This window comes from Anas acuta, chromosome 3, assembly GCF_963932015.1.
Source record: "Anas acuta chromosome 3, bAnaAcu1.1, whole genome shotgun sequence".
In the NCBI taxonomy this organism is placed as follows: Eukaryota; Metazoa; Chordata; class Aves; order Anseriformes; family Anatidae; genus Anas; species Anas acuta.
In genome coordinates this window covers 58,643,967-58,667,712 of record NC_088981.1, presented here as the reverse complement: position 1 = coordinate 58,667,712, position 23,746 = coordinate 58,643,967, and the positions used below count along the sequence as shown (strand labels likewise).

At 42.3% G+C, this 23,746-nt stretch overlaps 1 protein-coding gene across 4 annotated transcripts in view; it reads left to right on the top strand.

Moving 5' to 3' along the window:
- PDE7B (phosphodiesterase 7B) overlaps window positions 1-23,746 on the top strand; it is a 175,763-nt gene that overhangs the window by 90,939 nt on the left and 61,078 nt on the right. The window contains exon 1 of one of the 4 annotated variants that reach the window (XM_068677344.1): window positions 512-1,011. The exons of the other annotated variants lie outside the window; for them this stretch is intronic. Coding sequence (XP_068533445.1) covers window positions 774-1,011 — 238 coding nt within the window. The 5' untranslated portion in view covers window positions 512-773. Of the gene's footprint in view, window positions 1-511; window positions 1,012-23,746 lie in introns of those variants that run through there. 4 annotated transcript variants of the gene reach the window in all.

The window sequence follows — 23,746 nt, the reverse complement described above, 5'->3', positions numbered from 1 at the left end:
GAGTGACTACAGCCACCAGGCAGTGGCCTGATGGGCACCCACTCTGGTGGTGCTTGCCGCCAAAGTAACGGGGAGACCCCTACACACACACACACACACACACACACACACCAACTCTCACTTTTCGGTACCGTCCCGCAGCCCCGCTGCCTTCCCCCGCTCTCCTTTCCACCCCCTTATCTCTGCCGGCAGGGCCGCCCCGCACAGCCACCGCCGAGCTGCCCGGTCCGGGACGCGAACCCGCGACCCCGGGACCCCGCGTGCTGCGCTCGGGAGGCCCAAACCCTCACGGGCCCCGCAGCCGGGGCGACCCGAGGGGCGACCGCCCGGCCCCGGCCCCGGCCCCGGCCCCGGCCCTGGCCCCGGCCGCCTGGGGCTCGATCCGCGCTGCGCCAGCCCCCGCCGGCAGCAGCGGCCGGAGCCCCCGCCCCCGCCCCCGCCGCGGGGCTCGGCGCTGCGCGGCGCCGGCATGAGCCGCGGCTCCGCGCCTGCCCGGCAGCCGCTTCGCCTGGCGGCGGGCTGAGGGCGCGCACAGGGCGGCCGCAGCAGCGCGGCCGGGGCCGGCGACCCGGGGTCCCGGGGAGCCGCGGGGAGCCGCGGGGAGCCGCGGGGAGCCGCGGGGCCGGGGCCGGGGCCGGGCGGCTGCGGGGCGCGCCCCCTGCGCGGGGCGGCGGCGGTGGGCGGCCGGGCGCCCCCGCCCCGCTCTGGATGCCCATCGCGGCTGCTCGGGCCGGGGGGTGGCTGCGGCTCCCCGGCGGGGGGCGCGGGGCAGGATGCCGGTGCTGGAGCGCTTCTTCCCCGCGGCAGAGCCGGGCAGGAGGAGGAGGACGGGGGAAGAGCCGATGCCCTTTCCCATGGGCAGCCTGCCCGGTTATCAGCAGGGGACCCTGGCCTGGGACTTGCCCGAGATGATCAGGATGGTAAAGCTCGTTTGGAAATCCAAGGGGGAGCTGCGCGGGGCGAAGCACAGAGGGGTGCTGGAGAGCGACGATGCCCTGGGCGGCTCGGCAGGTAGGTCTCCCTCGCCCCCCTGCAAGGGGGCGCCGGGCTGCCGGGGAGCCGGCCCCGTCCCGCCGTGGGGCAGAGCCCCGGGGGGCTGGAGGGGGCTCAGGGGCGCGCTGCCGGCGGCTGCCTTCCCCCCGACCTGGGGATGGGCGCCGCGGGGGGGGGGGTTGCCACCGCCGCTGCCGGAGCGGGGGCGGCCGCAGCCGCCGTGCGCCCAGGGCTTCCCCGGTGCTGCCGCCCCGGCCTCGGCTCCCCACGGGCGTGCGGGGCTCGTTTCAGGCCAGGCTCCCTCCCCCGGGGGCGTCCCGGGGTCTCGGGGGGGCCCCGCGCCGTGCCGCTGCCTTCCCTCGCGGCTCGGTGTGCTCCTAACGCGGGACCATACGGCAGCGTGCCGAAGGCTGCACTGAAGTCCCGACCGGACTTCGTGGCTTCGCACTGGGTACAGACGAGCTGTCACGTTAGCCTGGCGCCTCTCACTTCCAGTTAGCTGATGCTCTGTCTTTCCCCGTGCCCTACCACATCTCTCGCGGTTCAAAACCTCATGCCGCCTGTTGAAGTCGGGCTCAGAAGCCAGCGACTGTCTCAGCCTCAGTTGATATTTCTTTTATCCTCCTGTCATCACGCCACCTTGACTTAATGGGCCTGCTGAAAGTTTGTGGCTTGTGCCTTCCGAACTCTGGCTTCTCTTATCTCCGCAACCTGGTCACCGACCTCTTCCGGCGCCTTCAGTCTTCAAAGATCACATCTTCATCTTCCTTTGCTGCTCCACTTACCGAGACCTTTATCTTACAGTATTTCATACCAGAATAATTTAATTTCTTACGTACAATAACATCACTGCAGATATTTCAAAGTGCTTGTGTGTGTGTGTGTATCTATCGTGTGTGCATGTAACTCTGCGTACAAACTTGAAAAGTAAACCTGCATTTGTGCATCGCTTTTGGCCAAGGTCAGCCAGTTGGTCATTGTATGTTATTTTACATGTTTGCAGGTAAACTAAGAAATGCATGGTTTACTTGTATTCTGAAAAAGGGAAGAAAAGTTTTCAGGCTCCAAGGAAAATCCTTGGAGAGAAGGAAAAACCTGCCTCCCTGCTGTGCGGGAATCACTTTGGTTTAAAAGAATAATAAGTGAGATTGTTGTGGATAAAGCAAGGGGAGGTCAAATTGCTCTTTAAGACTTGGAGCAAATCAGCTGGGAATGTTAAGCAGCCAACCAGGGAGATTGAGGTTTGTGTGGTGAATGGTGAGCGTTCAGAGATGGACCCTAATCAAACAGAAGTTGAGAAATGCTGCATCGGTTGCACCTCATGTATGAGTAATAGTGGTTTTTCAGTATGCTTGTGTTAGATCTAGTGAAATTAATTTCATTAGGTAACAAATGAGATTCGCCTTCAGATTCCTGGAGGCAACTAAAAATGTGCATGAATGTACAGAGACAGATTATTCCACTAGCAGGATATGAGTAACTTGCATTTACTCAAGTGGCTATTACTCGTATCCTGTGAAGGGACAGTCTCCTTCGTGGTGCCAGATCCGATTTCATAACCTCGGTTGACTTGCAGCACTGCAAATCAGAGCAGAAGATGACTGTAGCCCTCAACACTTTAAATACGAATCATCAGACAGTTCAAGTGAACCAGACCTGGGTTGCTGGTTTTTCCTCCTCAGCAACAGTCATCCTAGTAGTTTTCCCTCTTGTGGTTTCATTTTAGTCACTTGAAGTACACTGGAGTACGTGGGAAAACCAGTAAATGCTGAAATCCCGTGTACTTAAGTACGTGCAAAATCAAAGATTGTAGCAATAGGGGAAAAAAAAATCATTTGGAAGGATCAGTAGTTTGAGGTGCTTGGCTTGGTGGGTGTTTTGTATGCGTTAAGCTCCTTAAGAAAAAAAATATGTAACTTGCATCTTATAAAAAGGTACTGCTTCAGTAGGAGATCAGGTTTTCTTCAGGTGAAGCTAAAGCAAATAACTTCTGCTTGAGGTACTGCTAGTTAGGCAAATAAAGGTTGATTGTTCAGCAGTAGAGTTCACAGCACTTTCCACATCAAGGGCTTTTTCATTTAAGTTTGTAAGTGTTCATGTGATAACTCATGTTCTGTTATCACATGCTCATGAAACTATTTTGCTTACAGTAGAGGAGAAGGAAATAGATATGGATTCTGCAAGGAAACTCTCAGGATTTCTGCCTTGCTTGATCATGTTAATAGAGATTCTTCAATCTTAGCAAAGCAAATTCCTTTGACCTAGCCTGAGTGATTGGACCTGGCTTTGGGCTGGCATTTCAGAAAGGAACAACCTTCTTAACCATAGGTAGTGACGGGGAAGGAGAGCTATATCTGGATGTGATATCAGTTCTGTGGATGTCTTGGGGACCCATATAGCCTTATATCATACCACATTCCTATTTCCTGAGGTAGCTATTACAGAGCAGAGCTATCTCTGTGTCCTGGGCTCTCAAATTCAAGAACTGTATCTGGGCTCTTCATCTTATTCAGAACTAAGAATAAGGTACTGAATGTCCCTGCAAAAAAAGTCTTTGCAGTACATCATGCAGCTTATGGTTGGGATGAACGAAGAACCCAGATCTCAGAGAGACTGAGTGCCTAGAATTTCTGGTCTTCTTTCTTTTTTCCTTTCCAAAGCAGTAAAATTCACATCTTGAGCCCTCTCTTATTGCTGCATTGCTTTTTAAAGTTAGTGTCAATTAAGACTGCAGACCTTTCTCCTGCTCCTGGCCTGCTGTTGCTTAGTAACTCTTTTCTTTCCCTGTTTCAATCCCTGACCAAATCAGTACAAAAGTGTGGTTTGGTGAGGACTCTCATCAGCTGTGCCACAAGCCATTTAACATTCTCAAATTGGACATGTGATAGTAAGAAAGTGCAATAATGGAACATAATTAATTTGAAATGCATTGGGTGGGAAATGGGTATAATTCACTGTCATTCCTTGCGGTGCTTCAAAGATTATTTGCAAACCAATGTTTTTTACCTATATATATATAAATAAAGTCTTGATACTCCTACAACTGAATTATTTAAATATTTCTGCACTGAAACCATGTTGATGCCTAGGAGGGAAATGTATTCTGTTTATGACCCTAACTTTCTTATCACCCTCCTTTACAGTTCAGCCGCAACTTTGCAGATTAAACAAACCCAATCAAGGAACAGGTATAGCTCTGCCTGTAAGACTCTTCCTCATGAAACCTCACAACCTGTTAGATTTACAGCGATCATCCCAGATAACTCCTGTGAGACTTTCTGTACTGTTAGAGCCTTGCACATGTGCAGACTTGCAAGGCTTTCAGAGAAAGTACCGTGGTACTTAGAATTATCGAGGCCATTTGAGACACTGATCTCTGTGGGTTTTTGAAATAACTCTGAATGTTTTTTTCCACCTATCTCTCTCTGTCTGTAGATGTTTTCTCAGAAATGTAGGTTCTGATTCATGCATGCATCACACTCATTGTTAACTGATGAGTCCCTTTGCCATGAGGAGGAAAAACAAGCAGTACCACACATCAGTCCTATCACAGTTTGCTGCTGGGAAGATTTCCCCCAGTTATTGGTGTGTCCATTTACTACCCCTCTTCAGTCAACTGCCTTCTTCCCTGCTCAGCAATTTATTTGAACTTCTTGCCATCATCCAAACCTTGCTGCACAACAGGCCTTGCTCTTTCAGATCTTACAGCTGTTTGCTGAGCGACCCTGTGATACACCTGCTAGAGAGGTCAGAGTTAAATCGTATGTGTACTTCTTCAGTGACTGCTCAAAGGACTTCCCTAAAGTTATTCACAAGACCTCCAAAGACTTAGTTCTTCCATGATAACCAAGGAAACCTGCCTTCCTCTTCATTTTTCTTTTGTGGTGAACAACTCTTAATCATGCTGTGCATGTTAAAATAAACTTCATGCTTCCCCATCCTGTCATTACTTGCTGAATCATTTTTAGTAGTGACGTCTTGAAACTCATGCATGCTTTTATAGTCCCATTGCAATAATTAATAACCATAAAATGATTAAATCTGAATCATTTTATGCCAAATGGCGGGTTAGCTTGGAAAGTTCATCGTTTTGTGTAGTTGCTGTTGAGCATGTAGGTTCCACAGATGTAGATCCCAGTGATAAATAAAGCACAAAAACTATCAAGTGCCATTGTCTCAGCATCTGACCAGTTTCTTCTGTTATTCCTTAGATCGAAAACAACTTTGTTTGTGTCCCACTGAGAGATGCACAGCAGGCAGAAGGGCTGCTTACAATGTCTTTCTGAAGTTAGGTTTTCTTTTCTTTTTCTTTTTTTTTAAGGCTTATGTTGAGACTTGTTAAATCCATTACACTTAGCAGAGACAAAGAATGTGAATTTGATGGAATCAAGGCTACCTGTGGCAACCTTGATTGCTCTCCAGCTGTTGTGTTGAAATTCCAGCACCCAAGAACAGAAAATGTGCTCTTCTGTATTCTCGTGTAGAGCTGCTTAAATCAGTGGAACCATGCATGGTGGTCTCACTAAGAACAGGGAAAATTAGATTGTATGAGGTATAGCTATCATGTCGGGTGTGTTTAGACCAAGTGATAAAAGACCAAATTCCGAGTACATCAGTAGGTTGTGCTGCTCAGATGTAACTCTTCAGTTTACTGGCTGAACACAGGTCAGTAATATACGTTGTTTTTTTTTATGCACTTATACGCACTTATTTTTGTCCAAAATGCTGTGCTAATTAGAGAATTGTCTTCAAAGATCAAAAAGAAACCCTTTTGAGACATTAAATCATGGTCACTGTTTGAATTCTGGCCCTTTTTTAGCACCTATCTTAGGAGTATTTTAAAAATGCTGTTTAGAATGAAAAGTTGAACTGATATTAAGAGACTTTGGTTTTGCATCTGTCAAAATGAGTTGATATGTTTGCCAGCCAAGCTCTGGATGGATTTGTTTTGTTGGAGGTGAAACTTTTCACTGAACTCTACCTTTAAGGGCTTTTTCAAGGATTCTTTCCTACTTAATTGTTATGTAAATTTTCTGTTGTGGATTTGTTTGTGTTTGGGGATATTTGGAAATAAGTGCTAGACCTAAAGTAAACAAAGAAATAATCTAAAAATCTCAACAATTTCTGAATGGTCTTTCACTTTGGCCTTCCTGGCACAATTTTTGTTTGCTTTATTGTGAATGTCGGAAAACAAAATTTGTTTGCAGAAATACTTGGAAAAGCTCTTCAAGCAGCTGTTCAGCTATGTACATCCACAACAGAAGGAAGAAGATTACAGTATATAGCTAAAGTTAGCAGATAAAATGTAATTGCCCAAGTTGGATGTTGGCCAGCATGCAGAAAGTAATGCTGCCGGTGTGCTGGGAAAGTGACAGAGTTTTTATTGATATGACAACTAGAAACAAAGAAGCAGTCTGCTGAAAACTATAAACACAAATAGAGCAAATTCCAGCCAGTTGTAAAATGGTGGAGAAATCTGTTGCTGTCAGTGAAGCTGTGCTAAATATCAGGAGCCAAAAGTAGGGCTTTATATATAAAAAGTATTTCAAAAGGAAAAGCTGCTGCACTGTAATACAAACATGCTTCTGAAATTTTTATTTTTGTGTGCTTCTTTGTTTCACTCTTTTATCTTTGGTAAATTAACTCTCAAGTGCTTTATATGATATGAAGAATTAAACTGATAAATGGCGACCAATAGAAAGCAGCAGTGATATTAGCCATGCCTGGCTAGTGGTGATAATTTTCTGATTGCTTAAATGTCATGAGAGAAACATTTAAAATGCATTGTGGGAGCCTTGGTACTGCATCTAGCTTCCAGTGCTTCTAAGACAGGAGTAGAGCATTGTATGCAATGTTTGCTATTTTAGCTGTCCTTCATGATAAACTTACTGCTTGTGGTCTGTCATATTTCTTAAAACTATTTATTGGAGACATGCATCCCAAACAGCTTTCTGTAGTCCTGCTTCAGGAAGTGCAAGTTTGACTTTCTTGGCAGGACAAGGAAATGGGTGCCCATTTCATCATTTTCTCCACTATTAACTATTATGATTTCCTTCCCAGAGCTCTGCCCTCAGAATGTCCTAAAACATGTTAGTTAGGATTGCTAACATGATGCTTTGCTGCTGTCAGATTTCTAAGGGATGTCTTCCCAAATGGACAAACTTGGCTGAGTCAGAGCTGTACTGCAGAAGCAGTGCAAGTTTTAGGTAGACTGACAAAACTCACCTGACCTCAGGCTGTTTCTTCACAGCAATTATGCACCCAGTTTGGGCTGTGATGCTGTAAAATATGCTAGTCCTGCTGTCTTCTCAGTCTGGGCTAGAAAGTGTAAATATGTAAAAGAAACCCTCTTGAGACTTCCAGCTTGAAACATGCCTTGACATTTGTTAAAAACTATTTAAAGTCCTAACATTTTTCTAAAAAGAGCATTTAAGCCTGGTTAATCATGGGATAAATCACAGTAACTTATGAAGTACTTTTCAAGTTCTTGATGTAAACTTGCAAATGCAAGACAAAAATGTCACAGTTCTTCATTTTTTTTCCTCAGCTTGCAGCACATAATTTCTTATATCACTGTTATAGCTACAAACAAACAAACTCTGCATGACAGAAGGAATAAATCCTTTTTATTGACCTCCTGGATAAAACATTCTTTCTGCTCTTCTGTGGAGAGCCAGCTATGTTTTTCCTTCTCTCCTCCTTCTATCACCATAAGATCATACAGTTTCCTCATCTTAACCTGTCACCTGCTAGAAGGAGATGTTCTGTGAAAGTTACTGATGCTGCAATGCTGAACATGGTTTGGTGTCAGGCGTATACAAAGAGGCAGTTCAAATGCAACAAGAGTTTAGCAGGCTCATCATCAGTAGTATTGCCATCAGATCCATACGTTATTACAGTTAGCAGTTGACAAACAAAGTCCTTCCACTGCTCTTTGAATAGAATATCCTGATATTCAGGTATCCACAAAGTTCTCCCAGCAAATGAAACCTTTGAAATCGGTTAGCAGAGGCTGCTGGCATTCCCTGTGAGTGCTCCCTGGTCCAGGAAAACGAGGACATGGTTCAGCTTTCTCAGACACCAGGGAGAGCCTTTGCACTGAAGCACATGAGTTTTGCTCTATACCAAGATGCTCAGTAGCATGAAGCCTGCAGAAGGCTTCATGGGTTTTACGCATCTCTGTATGGACGGGGACCTTTTGGAGAAACTGCTGTAAACTTCCCCAGCTGTGATCCTTTCTGAAAGGGAAGTGTGTAGAGTTCTGTTTCCCTCGGGAGAACATGAAATCCTTTCCTGTTTCCATAGCCAGCTCCAGCTCGTACAGAGGCAGTACCCTTTGTATACTGTTAATCTCAGTGTTCTCCTGCTATCCCTGACATAAGATACGGGCAAAGCATTACCTTTAAGGCCTACTTAAAAGATTCTCTGTGCAGGTGCAGTTAAAGATGCAGCAGTATCCTGGAGGGTTTTAAGAACAGTGTGCTGTGACAGGCACTGGTTCATTCCCAGTTGCTTAAGCACTGTCTTGGGATTTAATGTTTTGTTTTTAGCTGCTGGAATTACAAATCAGTCAGATTAACTCTGAACTAAGTATGACACGATAGTGTTTTAACTTTGCTCTTGAAAGTTAAGTTGTAAAGTAGGTTCAGCTAAGTAGAAGGAATTGGTTTGAAGCTTGGTGGAGCTATATACCAAAATCATCAAAAAATAGTGTGCTACACAAATGTGCCATGTAAGTATTTGATTAAAAAGTAAGCAGAATAATTGGAAAATGCAGGCAGAGAATAATTCTTAAATTAACAAAACTTTGAGAGGTGCAGAAAAAACTTTTAAGTACACAGTCCACTAGTCTGTTTTTAATAGCTGTTGACTAATTTCTTCAGTGTCTAGTGCTTCACTCCAGTGAAGTTCTAGTTCTAGTGCTGTACTCTAGTGCAGAAAAAGTGCTTCTGTGAACAACCTTTCCATTAGTTAATGGCAGTAGCATCTATTTCTTTTAGGGTTATCTATACCTGTATCTTGATTATCAGTAGAGCTGGTTCAGTGAAGCACTCAGGTGCTTATCCAAATAGCTGTGTGTTTTAAACTTTGTTTGTCCAAACATCTTCCAAACAGTTCATATGTGCAAAACTTAAGCTGGAAATCTTGTAATTATAGGCTTTCATGGAAGATTTTGTAGTTCCTGCTTCCAGCCTGAGTGGATATGCTGCAGGAACAGCTGCTTTCACAGTAATTCAGCAATTGCGTTTCTAATTCCAAATGGAACTGAGAGAATAAAGGAGTAAGAGAGACTGGGCTCCTGTGAAATGCCAAAAAGAGTGATTTGATCCAGCTTGGGTTTTTCATGCAGGTTTGTGTCCTTAAAACGAGAGGGGGGGGAATAATTCTGTACATACTGTTTGCAGATTACTTTGTTCAGATAATGCTCAAGCACATTAGCAGTGAGAAACTGAGGAAACTGCTTTTGAGAGATGCTGAACTTTCTACATACTGTGCAACTAGTCTATTATACTTGCTTTCTCTTCTTCCTGGAAGCCCCAGTGAGCATACATATCATGCTCTCATTTGGGAGCTGAAGCTAACTGAATAAATTAGTACTGGCAATAGCTCACGGCCTTTCTTGAACTCAAGTTCAGTGTGTGTAAAAGAGGTGTGTTGCTTTCTGTAACCACTGGAAAAGAGACTAAACAGAGAAGAATTTACTGCACAAGGGAGGACTGCAGCCCTAAAATGGCAAAGGAGGGAGGCTTTAAGGTGAGGCAGTGTCAGCACATTTTTCCAAGCAAGGTCAGCCTGAACACACTGCTTAGAATCAGTAAACTTACAGCTATGAAGAAAGCAGGGCAGCGAGGAACAGGGGGCACTTCCAGAAGACTTGCAAAGGGTAGTTGAAAGGATACAAGCGGAATTTCTTTAGTGCTGTACAATACACTAGGACACAGCACTTAAGTTTCATCCTGAGTTCCCTCCTTGTCAGTCTAGAATAAGAAAGCTATCACTGCTATGTATCAGTGCTGGCACAGCTTTCCCCCCACTGTCTTTCTGTCAAGTAGTCCTGCCTTCTTACTGGAAACCATAATTGCAGCTGTGGATCAAGGGCAGGGTGACACAGATAAGTGGGGCTCGATGCAGTTGTGCATTGACTCTCAGAGACTTTTTTTTAAGGAACATCTCGCGAGTTGTGAATTACCGGCTTTTCCTAGCTTCACGCATCTCAGATGAAGTGACAGAAAAGAGCAAGGATAGCAACTCAAGTTATGGCAGTCTGGGGAGCTCATGTTGAAGACAAGCTGCAGTCAAAATGTTGAAAAGTTAGGGTAGAGGAGCAGTTACAGAACTACAGTAGCTCAGCTTCATGAGTAATTAGAAGGTTTCAGTATGAGAGCTTCTGTTTCCTCCTCAATGCTAGTTAACTTAGAGTGGTAGAAGTAAAAGGGATGGCAGGATTTAACTGGCTAGTACAGATAACATACTGTGTGCAGGGTGTAGTGCAGCAAATAATATTAAGTATCTTAAAACAGAAGTGTGCTTCAAGACCGTGTTTTGTCTGGAGAAAAAGTAAGAGAATCGTGTGGAAGAGATTTTTCTGTCCTAAGTAGAATGGCATGAGTGCAGTGGGAGGTCTACTGTTCTCTTCTGCCTGGCTTACCTACGTGATGTACTCAAGAGAAATGTATGATCTTTGACAAGATTTCACAGACCTTTGGTGGGACCTGGATGCTCAGTCTTCACTAATAATTAGGTCTGAAGTTGTGGTTCATTAAGATACAGGTCTGACTTTAAGTGTCTGAGAAGCTATCCGATTAATGTCAAATAAATGCTTAAGCCACCTACAGAATCCAGCATTCTGTTTTTCTGACTTGAGAGATCTGTAAAATGGGATCATAAAATGAAAGTGCGTAGCTATTAAATCATAATTATATTAAAGAAATGGAATTCAGAATAAAGTTATAACTTCTAACTAGGCAGACTCCGCAAATTCATTTAATTTCCCAGTGGAATTACATTAGAATGGATCTTTCCTACCCCCATTGCCAGCAATATACATCATTAAATTTGTACTTAGTCTCTGGCATAACAGACTGAAAGTTAAACTAACTTTGCTAATAATGAGCTGGAATTCTCATAATGAAAATGCAAGGTACCTTATTTAAATGTTGGCCCCTTGACAGAATCTGTAAACACAAGCCTCACAAGACTGTCACTAATCTTTTCTGTAGGTGCCCCGTAGCCAAAAATGTGCTGATGTCTGGCTTTGCACAGACTGGAGACCTGGGAGATTATATGTTTTGAATAGGATCAAATGACTAGAAGAGGAAAGCGCACTATACTTAGCTGTCTTGTCATACAGACAGAAAAATGTTTTGCATGTGACCTTGTTAGCAGCATGAGTTAAGAGCACCACTACAAAGTAGAGGCAGAGCTACTGAAGCTTACTTAGATTGTTATTGTGAATCTGTGTTTTCTGGTCATCTGTTTAACTTTTTTTTTTTTTTTCCCTGTAGTCACATTTAATCTTAATGACTTCGAATTTCATGCTGACTTTAGATCAGATAGAGAGATGAAGGTAAGAACATAGAGGAGAACTAAATGCAATCTCCTGGTCCAGTTCTCCATGTTAGAAAGGCACAGCACCAGTTTGTTACAGGATTCCTTTTTCAGCATCATTATCAAGTCCTGCTTTTCTCTTAGCAGGCATTTGTTCTCTCCTACTGCAAAGTCTGTCCTGGTGTGCTTGCCAGCTGCCATGCCTTTGAGCATCCTTCCAAATTTCTGTGACTAGGCTGACCATTACAAATTAATTCTCTTCTGTTGCAGTACACACCTCTGTCTCCAGCTTAACTGACTCCCACAGTCTCCCTGCAGTCTTATTGCCTCTTCTCTGGTTTAGATATCCTTTTAAATCTTCCTTTCCTGCAGTCTTCATCTCTCTCTAAAGCAGATTTTCACTGATCCCCTTTCAACAGAAGACTGACATCCCTTACACCACCACCACCCCACGCACATCTCTCCCTCCTTGTTACAGACAGAATTTTATTTCCTCATCTTTTCCTTCACAGAAGGATGGCACATAGTAGAGAAGACTGTCCTGTTGGAGTCTGCAGGCAGTTAATCTCCACAAACACAGCTTTCACTGTCTGTGTAAACAGCTTGTGAATTGCCTCAGAAATATCTGGTCACTCGCTCAAGTTAAGGACCCATAGTTTTACCAAAGTATCATTCCACACCTCCTTTTAGTTACAGCAGACAAAGCTACTGGAATGATTGTCAACACGTGAGGACAGTCATGCTCACAGCCAGCAACTATTTAAATTAGATGTCTAACCCCTGCCAGGAGGGGAACATTCTTTTCCGTGGGGGGAGCTTCTCTTTCACCTTTTTCCCCTAGGAAAGAGTAGGTACCTAGACTTAATTTTCTGTGGAAACCTCATTGTATTACGGATCTTGAACTTGGCAACCACCAAAGCCATATGGCTTGTAGGAGTCAGCAGCTTTCCCAAGTGAACTGGTAAGGTGCTGACAGTAGAAGCTTCTTTGGCTTTAATAATGTTGCTCAAAAGTTCTGTTCCTATTCCCAGAAATATTTTTTTTTATCAAGAGAATGTCCTCAACCTCTTCTGAGCAAGCACAAGTGGAAAACAACAGCAAGACTTTGTGTCTCTCCCATGTTGGTCTTACGGTTTGAGACGGATAAAATAACACGGGACAGTTTGAGCCACACACAGAGGCAGAAGTGGAAGGAGCAGAGATCAAATAATACGAAGCAGCATGATAGTAAAAAGAAAAGCATGTAAAAATATGAATGCCAGACAGATGTTTTGGGGGAGAGTGCAACTAATCCATGGGAAATTGGAACAGTTGGATGACTATTTTAAAATCTTTTAAAAGGGTTTTAACTTTTAACCCAGCAGTTTGACTATACTGGGTGGAGGAGAAAACAAAAATAATCAGCACTGAAATGAGGAAAGAATGGCTTCTTAAACGTTACCCGTGTGGTGCTAAAGGACATCACAAATCTAAATAGCCTATTTTACTTAAATGCTATATAAATCAAAAACTTCTTTGGAGGGAAGTGTGTATCACCTCCACTGTAGGCTCTCATTCCTGAGGGTGACATAAAAAAATGCTTTCTTTAAGGCTTGATGCAGGTGAATAGGTGTCTCTGGCCTTTTGGAGGAGGAAGAGAGCAGATTATTCTGAATTTACTGTTTTGGGCAAACTTTTGAAGGAAATAGGGGTTGGCAGAAGGTAGGCAGTGTACAGGAGACAAAGCACAGAAGAGGTGGCATTCTGTCCTTTGGGGACAGCACTACTATTTTTTGTTGTTTTGTTGTTTGTTTTTTTTTCTTTGGGTGGAAAAATTAAAACTGTTTTCTCTGTTGGTTCTCTCCCTCTGTTATCAAATATAAAATCTGCAAACACAGAAGTTACAATGGAACCAAGGAAGAGCTGGGCAAATATTTAATTTTGCCGTCTCTGTTTACAGGATGTTTCCACAAATTAAGAAACACGGGGGAAATTATACAAAAAATAAAATAAAATAAAAAAGCTGCCTGCCAGGTCCTGTTCTAGAGGCTGGAGTGGTGTATGTATCTTCCTGCCTGATTTGGGTGGAAAGCCACACGCTGCATGGGCAGCTGCAAGAGGCAAGAAGTCAGGCTGGCTGAGCCGCAGAGCACGATTATCCTAAATCACCAGTGACAGGCCCCGAAAATGCAACCTGCAAACTGTTACCAGGAGAGCTGCCTTTCAAAGGGCAGCCTCCACTGCTCGAAAAGATAGCTGGGAGAGGAGGGAGGCGAGTGGGTGACCGCTGCAGAAGGTTTTTTTTGCTAGTCTGCCCTAAGATGCAGAGTGGGGGAGGGAACCGACTTTCTTCTGCTTCCTTTTTAGCTGCTTAAGGCATGAACTGGTTTACAGGAAAGGTGCTAGGTTTTTGGGGGGGTGGGGAACAAAGACTCTGTGTGTAACTTAATGCCTTGCTGGGGAAGTCAGCTAGTAGTTAGAGCTCTCAGATGCCAGTGTGCAACAGATCAGAAATGAACGTGGAGTGTCAGCCGTCAAAATACACGCAGAAACCACTTTAAGGAAGCATGAATTATGGATGAGGCTCTCAGGAGCTGCTCAGGGCTAGCAGTGTTGACATGTCACAGGTGATCTGTGCCTGGGATCAGTGGTGGTCTGGTGGAGCCTTCTTGCTGTGTGGCACGGGGTTACGTCTCCTGGGCTGCAGGAAGACGTGAAGATTGAAAGCAGGCCTGCATCTCCAGCTCAGGCTGCTCGGGTGCATCTCGAATAGGTTTGCACAGAGCTGATCGGGACTGCAAACGGGGAATCAAAAGGAACAGTCTTCTTTTCGTGCTGATGCAGACCTCTTTGTACGACTTCAGGCAGGAGGGACTTTGAGCTGCGGTGGCACCCTTCCAGGAGCTAATAAGAACTTGAAATAGAGCCCAAGCCTTAAACACACTTTATTTGCGCTCAGAGTGGCGGCTTTTCTTACTTCTGTAATTCAACAAGAAAAAGCCTACAATCTGGTCTTCAAGTTTCCAGCTTTGAAACTTAGAGAGCCTTCATATTAATGAAATGATAAGATGGGGGACATTCCTCCTCATTCTGGACTCTTGTCAGGGCTGCTCTCTGGTGCAGAGGGTAGGCCTACCAGTGAAGTGAAAACAGAGTTTTTCCCATCATGTCCTATGTAGTTCACCTCCAAAACAACGGAGGAGAATGCGGATATGGATGCATAATAACTTCGGAAAACACTGTGGTAGTTTCAAGTTACTGCCCCACAAGTTCCTTAGGTTAAAAAGCTCATTCTGCACTGAGGGAGCTGAGAAGTTCCTTCAGCCCAGCAGAGCTGCAGGGATGGGGCCTTCGGCAAAACAGCAGTTACATCGTAAAACAATATACACTCTGAATACGATCGCCTTATCTTCTTCTGCCTTCAAATAAAAACTTTATCCTTGAAGTTTGGTGTCTGCCAAATTGTGCTATTGAAAGCAGCGGCCTGTTAGGAAGACCAGCTACAGCCACGGTTGTTGTCACAGAACAGATTGGGCCCCATATTTTGTAACTGACTCAACCTAGAAACCTGCCCAATTTCACAGTTTGGCAATTCAACCAGAAGGGAAAGTTTTTCACCATCTGACCCCATTTTGGCTGCTTGAGACCCAGTAAATCATAAAGTAGAGCCAAAGTTGTGGTTAAGAATCACTCAGCTGAAGCTCTGATCCTTCCTTAGAAACACTTAATTTACTGATGTTATAGCAGTAAAGCAAATAACTTTTTTTTTTTTTTAATTTTCCTTTTGAAAGTTTTAAAACAAGGAAGAGTAAAATGGCAATTGGCCAGAAAAGCTGAGATCTCGGGTAAAACAACACACAAATCATTTTTGAGTTGCTATTGAAATAATTAATGGTGCTCATCCCCATACGTTCACATGTATATCTAACTCACCTAATCGAATATTTACAGTATCTCTAGATTGCTCACCTGAAATTTATGATGTTTATAGAGATGCATCTTATCCTAGAAAACAAGTTCAGAAAAATTGTCAAAGTTCTAGATAATTGTTCAATCTTTCTTTAATAAAGGTTTCTCCCTTTCAGCAGTCTGTTCAGTAAGGCCCACTCTGCTCCACTTCACGCTAGCAAATGAGGCACAGAGAAGAGCAGAGCCTGCCAGGGCCTCTTGGAGTTTCATGAGGAACCGAGGCATGATTAGAAAGTGGAAAAAGGAGAGACCGGGAACTTTTATGTGTCAGTGAGAAAGGATGGGAGTTTTAGAGACGCGTGTGTGTGGAACTCAAGCCAAGAAAAAAAAAAAAAAAAAAACGTTTAAGCTTTTGAAGATCTAGCTTCTGTTCTTAGGCATGATAGAAATAAAAAACCTAATTGAGCAATAAAACGTGCTTATTGGAGTTGGCTGGGGTGTGATCTGTTGTAAAAGATTACTGACAAAAAGATGAGGGTTTTTTCTTCAGTGGCAAAGGAAACTAAAGGAATGTAAAATAGGCGTCGTAATACAGTCACAAGCATTTGAAATGCATATGTATGTAATATCCTCTTTTGTATCCTTTACCTTCTTTCTGACTTTTGATATCATAAAACATATCCACAAATATGGTGAAGAAGGGAGAAACAAAACCTCAGCTCTTGGGACAAGCAGTAACTTCACTGTTACTTCTGTGTGTCAGTGTTGCCTTGGGTGTTTTCAATCAGTGGTCTTGTTTCTGAGATGCTGATAAATTGTGTCAGATGGGACTTTTTGATCTGTGACAATCTTATAGCTAAAGATAACATCCAGAGTGAATAGTATTCCTTATCCCTTACAGTTCATATTGCTGTAAAACCTGGTCATGTATATTGCTCTGTAGTGCATCCTATATATTCCTATGTATGCATGCTCTATCATGCTAGCACAGGTGGAAAAAAAAAAAGTTATTAGGTTCAGAAGACTGAAAAGAAAATCTAAATAAACAAATGTAATCAATGGATGTGTTTTGAACTGTTCTGAAATAACAGTTATGATTTGTAACACTAACCACTTTGCTGAGCAGTAAGTAGTTGCAGAACTGGATTTTAAGGAAAGACTGAAGTAAACCAAATTGCTCGACTGCCACAAATATCCTGCTCTGTTCCTGTAAGAGAACATAAACCAACAACTAATAATAATAATAAAAAAAGTTTTATTAACTGTTGGAAGAATTATTTCTATCAGTGTTTCCCAGTAAAATTGAAGTGACTTAATTCCCAAACTTTCTTTCAAAAAAGGCATTTTTTCAGCCTGTTGGAAGTTGGCCACTATGTGTGTCTGTAACACATTAGGCACTGTTTTTCAAAACACCTTGTGGACTGCTAATTGGGGTTTGCATAATACCGCAAAATTGCAGGCATTCCTTTGAAATAAGTAGGAATGAAAACTGCTTTTCTGGAGTAAAAGAAAAAGGAATTTTGTATTTTTAACAAAAAGCCCTAACAAAAATCCTTTGTTCAAATATATCATAATTATTGTTTGTTTTTGTTTCCTGAAGAAATAAGAATCATTTGAGGAAAAGTTCCTAAGCAATTTTGAGTTAACACAAGTTCAAGGGGGCCTTGTACATACAGTACTACTGTTCAGGCCAAGAGGTAAACAATTATGAAATGCCTTTGAAATGCTGGGTTGGTGAGGCTTTTCAAGGTTATGTATTTTGTCACTGAACACAACAGTAAGTTGTTGAGAGCAATCATGAGTGATACTTATTTATGCACAGATGTGTAAATTAAAAAGTTATGAAATTTAATAGATAGGGGTCCAAATTCCTGTTATAACACTCTGTTGTAGATTTGACTTACCCTATAGGGACTGGAGCAGGATTTTTTTTTTTTACATTTATTTTTATTATTTTAATTAGAGCGATAGACTTGCTTGGTCAAAATTCAGACTTAGTCTGCTGTTCAGTTGGTGAAATCATGTGCATATCAGGCACATCCCTACTGCTGATTTAGGGCTGTACTGGGTTTGGGCTTGAAGGTGATTTTATGGTAGAAAGGGACTGAAACATAGCTGACACAAGAAATCATCAGGCTGCATTCTCTACTTCTGTCCTTTCTAACTATCTGGTCACTTTCAGCTGTGGATCCTTTTAATGGCTTTGAATTTTCAAAATGTAAGTCCAACCAAGCTGATTTTGGTTGTTTCCTAAGTGTCAAGCAACTCAGTGTTACAGGACAGCAGTGGCAATTCTTAGGAAGGAGAAGCTGGAGAAAGACAGTGTTAGAACATTGCCGGAGAGGAGAGAACTGGGCCTGAGCAACGCCTGCTACTGGAGTCATACCCCTCAAAGGCCGCTTAGAGCAACTACCAAGCAAGCCAGGTGCAGTCCCACTTGGTGTACTGCATCCAGGTCTGGGGTCCCCAGCACAAGAAGGACATGAGTTTGAGTGGGTCAAGAGGAGAGCCACAAAGATGATCAGAGGGCTGGAGCACCTCTCCTATGAAGAAGGGCTGAGAGATCCGGGGATGTTCTCATCTCCCAAGCTGCCTCTTTTGAACCTGGCACTATGCAGAGCCTCCAGTTTTGCAAGCCACATCAGTGATGTCTCTTGCTGACTGCACAAGAGAGAGTCCTATCCAATTAACTCATTTCTCTTCTGAAATCCTAAAAATGCATTTGCAACATCTTGTCATGCTCTGGGTGATGTACCCAGCCTGAAAGCCTGAGCATTTATTTCCAAATCTGTTTCACCTCACTGTATGATTCTGTGTTAAATGAAAGAAACGAAAGCTTTTAGGCAAGCAGATGTGCTGGATACAAATAGAGTTGGAAATTTAAACTGCATTTGCTAACTAGAACAGTCTTTTATGGTCAGAAGCATGGTACAGGAAATAATGTTCCAACTTGGAGAGTAGAGAGGTGCAGGGTAAAGGAGATTTCTTTGTTCTGAGTGTCAGGTTTGACAGTACTTCGCTTTATATCTAATAAATACCTAATGCTGATATCTAAGCCATGGTATTTCAGATTTTCATAAAGAAGGTTTTAAATGAAAAGTACACATCCTTCGCGTTAATCAATTACACAAAAATAAGGAGAGAAAATTACCTTTTGATATATCTGGAGCACAGGAGGAGGCGGCAAGGATAGATTAGTAGGGTTTTGTTCAGCAGTGCCTGTGTTTGAAATAAACAACTTTTGACAGGAAGATTACAAAAAATGAAATCATGGAAAGAATCTGTTGCTAAATGGTAAGCATGAATTTCTTTTATTTACCCACCATTTTCCTTCTGTTTAAACAGAGATACATTCAAGTTCTCAGAGATTTTAGTCATCTATGAGCTGTTGAAAACTTTGTCACTGGCATAGTAAACACGTATTTTATTTAGCTTGAATATGGAGGATGCAGTGATAAATGTAATGATTATCAAAACCTTGCCTGTCCTTTTGCAGTATGCCATAAACTGCACTGTACCAGCGATGCCGTGCTGCGGGATTCGTGCACAAAGATGGCTGGCAGCACTAAACAGGTAGCACGAAGTGTCTGATGCTGTACATTTTTAACTCTGTACAACTCTCTTGATAAGAGAGAGGTGAACAAAGGAAGTACAAGAGGCCAGAAGTGGATGAGAGAGAGATAAAATCCTTCTTCTAATGCAAGTTTTTGTTACTGAGCCACTGAACTCAAAAATAATACTGTAAGTGCTCATAGATATCTACTAAGCATAGAGTTTGCTTTAGATTAAAAACAAAAGCAAGAAGAGTTAAAAAGTCTCTCCAGAAAAGCACAGCATGTACCTGTCTCTTTGCAGCACTGATGAGGAACTAATGAACCTCTCCACAGAGAGGTCGATTTCTTGTAAGTGTAAAGATGCGAATCACAGAAAATATTCATGTAATGACTTAAGTTTTCCTTTCTTACAAGTGTCTTATTTTCTCTCATCCTGATATAACAGTATAACGAATAAATTATGTAATAAAAATACACAGGAGGTAAAGTACTTTTGTTCATTGACTTACTCTTTCCATAGAAAGGTATCTGCTAAGAATTACAAATAGGGCAGATGCTAGCAATTGTAATTAACTGGAGATATTATGCCAGTATTAAGTCAGTATGTCTGCACTTTTTAAAAACTGCCGTTTCTATCAACTTACTATAGAATGACAAGAAAAAAAAAAAAAGCCTAGAAAAAAATTAGAAAATTAGATGAATTTGTTTGCTATCCAAAGGGGCGTATTTGCAAAATTTATATTACAGTGCAGTTTCCTGTTGCAGATGCACCCATGCTTCAAAAATACTCTGATATTTTAGACCCATTTCTTGGAAATTGTAGGGGGGACCCCAAAACACTGATAAACCACACAGAGAACAGCATCTTCTAAGGCCTGAAAGAAAGTGTTTGGTTTTTTTTTGTTTTTTTTTTTTCCTAGTGTTTTCATATTTCCCCTACAGTTTCTGGGCTTCGCCCACACTAGTTTAAATGTATACTTACACAAAAATCTGTAAAGTCCTATCTCAATATTACTTTGAGGACATGAAGGCTGCTGATCATGCAAGGACTGATTATGTGGTTCTTGACTTGATTTGGACCAAACTAAGTGTTCTGCATATATATATTGCATATATATATATATAGGTCTGCATAGAGTCACAGCCATAGATGTTAATTTGCATGCTTGTAGAGAAATGTCTAAGTAATTTTACTGCTGATCCAAAGGTGGTAAGTTTGTTTAATTTATCAGAGTAAATTAAAGTTCTTTACCTAAAAAACAGTGGAAGCTGAGCAAAAATGCTGTGAGATGGAGTTTTCTCAGTATTTCCAATCTAGCCAACGTGCAATTTAACTTTCTTTGTGACTATTTGCCAAGACCAAAAACATCACCTTTCTGTTAGCCTACTAAAGGCACGAAATTAAAGCAAAACCTTATCTCCACCGATGAAAGCTGCTCATTCTAACACTAATTCAATTATGCAAGCAGGACTTCGTATATATATATATGAAAATTCACTGAACACTGCCTAACCTTTGTAGCATTCTTCAGTTGGCTGTAAATGTCATGCTGACTCAAATCACACTTTGCCTCCCCCTCCCCCCCACAACTACATTACTACATTTTGAAGATCCCTTTTTCATTCGTGTATTGCTGAAAATTCTCAGTTTCTCTTGTTGCATATGGGTGCTGTGCAGGTGCTGTGAATTAGAAGTATTAGAAATTCTGAGTGGAGATTTTTACATTACATTGTGGGACTGAATTTGGAAAGACAACAGGAGCCTTTAAATTAGTATTCAGTAGTTTCAGACAACAATGATTTATAGATGTAGTCTAGCTGACAAAGGATGTTTTCCTGTCTTGTAATGGGTTTGTACGGCCTGAAAGCATCTCACATACTGCTATTCAGGAATGTATGAGGGTGTAGTTAATGAACTGTGGTAAGCTGTAAGTTAGTAAATATTCAGATATGGGCATCATACTGTGTAGTTCAATGAATTTGACCACAATTACAATTACTGTGGTCATGACCAGTTTCTGAGTATTGACTTCACAAAGCATAGTTGTGTAGTTTTAGTATTTGGTTGCTAGGGTTTAGGTTAATTAGTTAGGTTTAAACATAGCTTGCTATGAAAAGCAGCGTTTTTATGATCTTACGGTTTTCCTGAGTTGAGACTGGGAAAGTAAGAATTTGCAGTAAGATAGCACAGTGCAAACTAAAATGTTCTTGGGTAATATTCAGAAAATAGGTTTCTGCTGAAAGCTTATTGAAATGTCTCTTTTCCCTTGATACTGTTGAATTAATAGCCTTTAAATCAGGTTAGTTTTGTGTCAGATATCATTTGAAAATATTTCATCACATCCTTTCCCCAAACAATAAGGTGCACTAACAGAATTTTTGCATTATTATAAATTACCCCCAGCACTTAACATAGTTATTTCCTTTCTACATGATTTGTTCCAGAGTTGTAGTCCTAGAGAATTTTGTTCCTGGTCAGTAGGGGTCGGTGAGTCAGCTCCAAGTAAAGATGCTTAAAGGTGTTGTAGTTAGGTATGTCAGCTCCTGCTACAGCTGGTGGAAGTCTAGTCAACCGGACATTTTTCTGGGCACCACTACCTGTAATGGATAGCATGTAAATGCCTGCATTTCAATATTTGAAGTAGTTGAAGTCTCTCTCAGACTCCGCTACGAGGCAGCGAGGTTACTTTCTGATGGTCTGATGTAGGGCCCGCTCAAGGTTTCTCAATGGAGAGGGCAAAACTGGATTTTGCACTCCGGGAACAATGATACGGGAACTCATATTTTGTCCTTACCTTTGATGGCAGCAGAGCTCAGTTTTTTGTTGCTGGTAAATGAAATTCAGCACAAGGAAAGTTGAGAAAGACTAGTGGAAATTGCTAGGCCTTACAAAGGAGTGGAAACTGAGAGAAGCAGATAACTACGTAGGAAAAGGGGCTAGGAATGCTCAGTGGGATGTATGGGCTGTGAATGAGCTTCTTTCCCTGGAATTGACCTCCCCCAGAGATTTCATTGGAAGGCTGGGGTGGGAACCTGGAAGCTCTCACCTTGATGGCAGGACAAGGCATGGATCAGACACACAAGAGGAACTTACATCTTAGCTCCTTACTCTGCCCTCTTCCCAAGCCCTCTTCCATTTCTTACATTGCCAGGGTAAGAGCACCCTGGAGCTCTTGCATACCCACAGATGCCTGGCCCTCAGCCTGCTCGCCTGCTCTGTTGCCAGTGCCCAGCAGCTCTGAAAGCACAGAGAACCAGACAGAGAAACAGCAAACACAGCCCTTGTTGCTTACCCCAGATCCCTTCCGTTGCAGTCACGGGGAAGGGGAACGGCCTACTTGTGTAGCTCTGTGGGATGGGCCTAAATCTGCTTGTCCCCCCATCTGCTTAAAAGCTTATGGAGTTTTTGTTAAGGATTTTTGCCAAAATAATCTTTGGTAAAGTTCACAGAATTAGGATTTGCTCTTTTGCCAATGCTCTTAGCTCTTCATTTGTGCAACTGTCTTTACTTTAGTGTGATGTTAAATAGTAAAAATAGGAAGAGTGTTTTTTTTTTTTAAAGTTGAAATTTCCCCTCAACTGAGTGATGCCTGTGTGTCACTTAACTTGTTATGTAGTAAAGGTTAGCAATTAAAGCATGCTTTTGATGTCTCTCCTAAATATTTACTGTGTGGAAATGTAGACCACAATCTTGAACTGTTTCCTCATTCCAAATAAATGATATTATCCTTCCATATGTTAAATCGCTAAGGAAACATCTCTGCTGTGCTACAGCTTTATGCATACTTTTGTTTTGGGGAAATTTGGTGGGGGTTTTGTTTGTTTGTTTGTTTGTTTTGGGAGGGGGAGGAAGGAGGTTGGTGTTTTGTTTGCTTGTTTTTTGGTTTTATTGGTTGTTCTTTTAATTTGTAATGAATTACAATCTAAAACAGTTCTAGCCTTCTACATTTCTCATTGTCCCCCTCCTCAGCAAGGAAACAGTCTCACAGTATTTTCTCTGCTTACTTTGGCTGATAGGGACATATCTTGTGTTTCATGTAGTCTGAAACCTCCAAGAACCGTTTTTTTTTTTTAATTTTATTTGAAAAATTACTACTTGGCATTTCTTTTCTTTCAAGTAGGATGTTCTACCCTGGACTGGTTGTTATGGACAGCATGGAGCCATTAGGAGTGAATTGCTCCATTCAGTCATGGCATGGCCACTGGTTACTGCAGCTGCTCCCTTTTAGCTCCCTCTGCATGATTCTGTCCTGATCCACACTGTGATCCTTGGAAATAACAGTTCTGAGAGCCCTCACAACTCCTTACTAATCTCTCTGAGAAGTTGACCCAATAGTGTAAATGGTAACAGTTGTTTTATGACACGAAGACTTGGCTACAGAGATATGAATGCAAACAAACTTATTTTTAATTGCTTTTTAAAGGAAAACAGATTTCCTCCATAGTGATAATGAAGGGGATTTATGTTTGGAAGCAAGATGGGTTATTCAAAATGAAAATGAATCTGCCTGGGACAGTTTTCCTATGGATCTTTCTCCTATTCATGTCCCTTTATGTTTTTATAAGTAGTTCCTGAATAATCTTCTCTAAATATAAATTAAAGATACACCCATACTAAAAATATCAGCCAAATTCTACATTTACTTTAGGAATAGTTTTATAAGCAGTAGTCCAGTTGTGTCAGCCAATGCCTTCTTCTTGCCTTATATTATTTTCCAGAGTGTTCCGTTTCCATATCTAAATGGCAATATGAAAGACTTCCT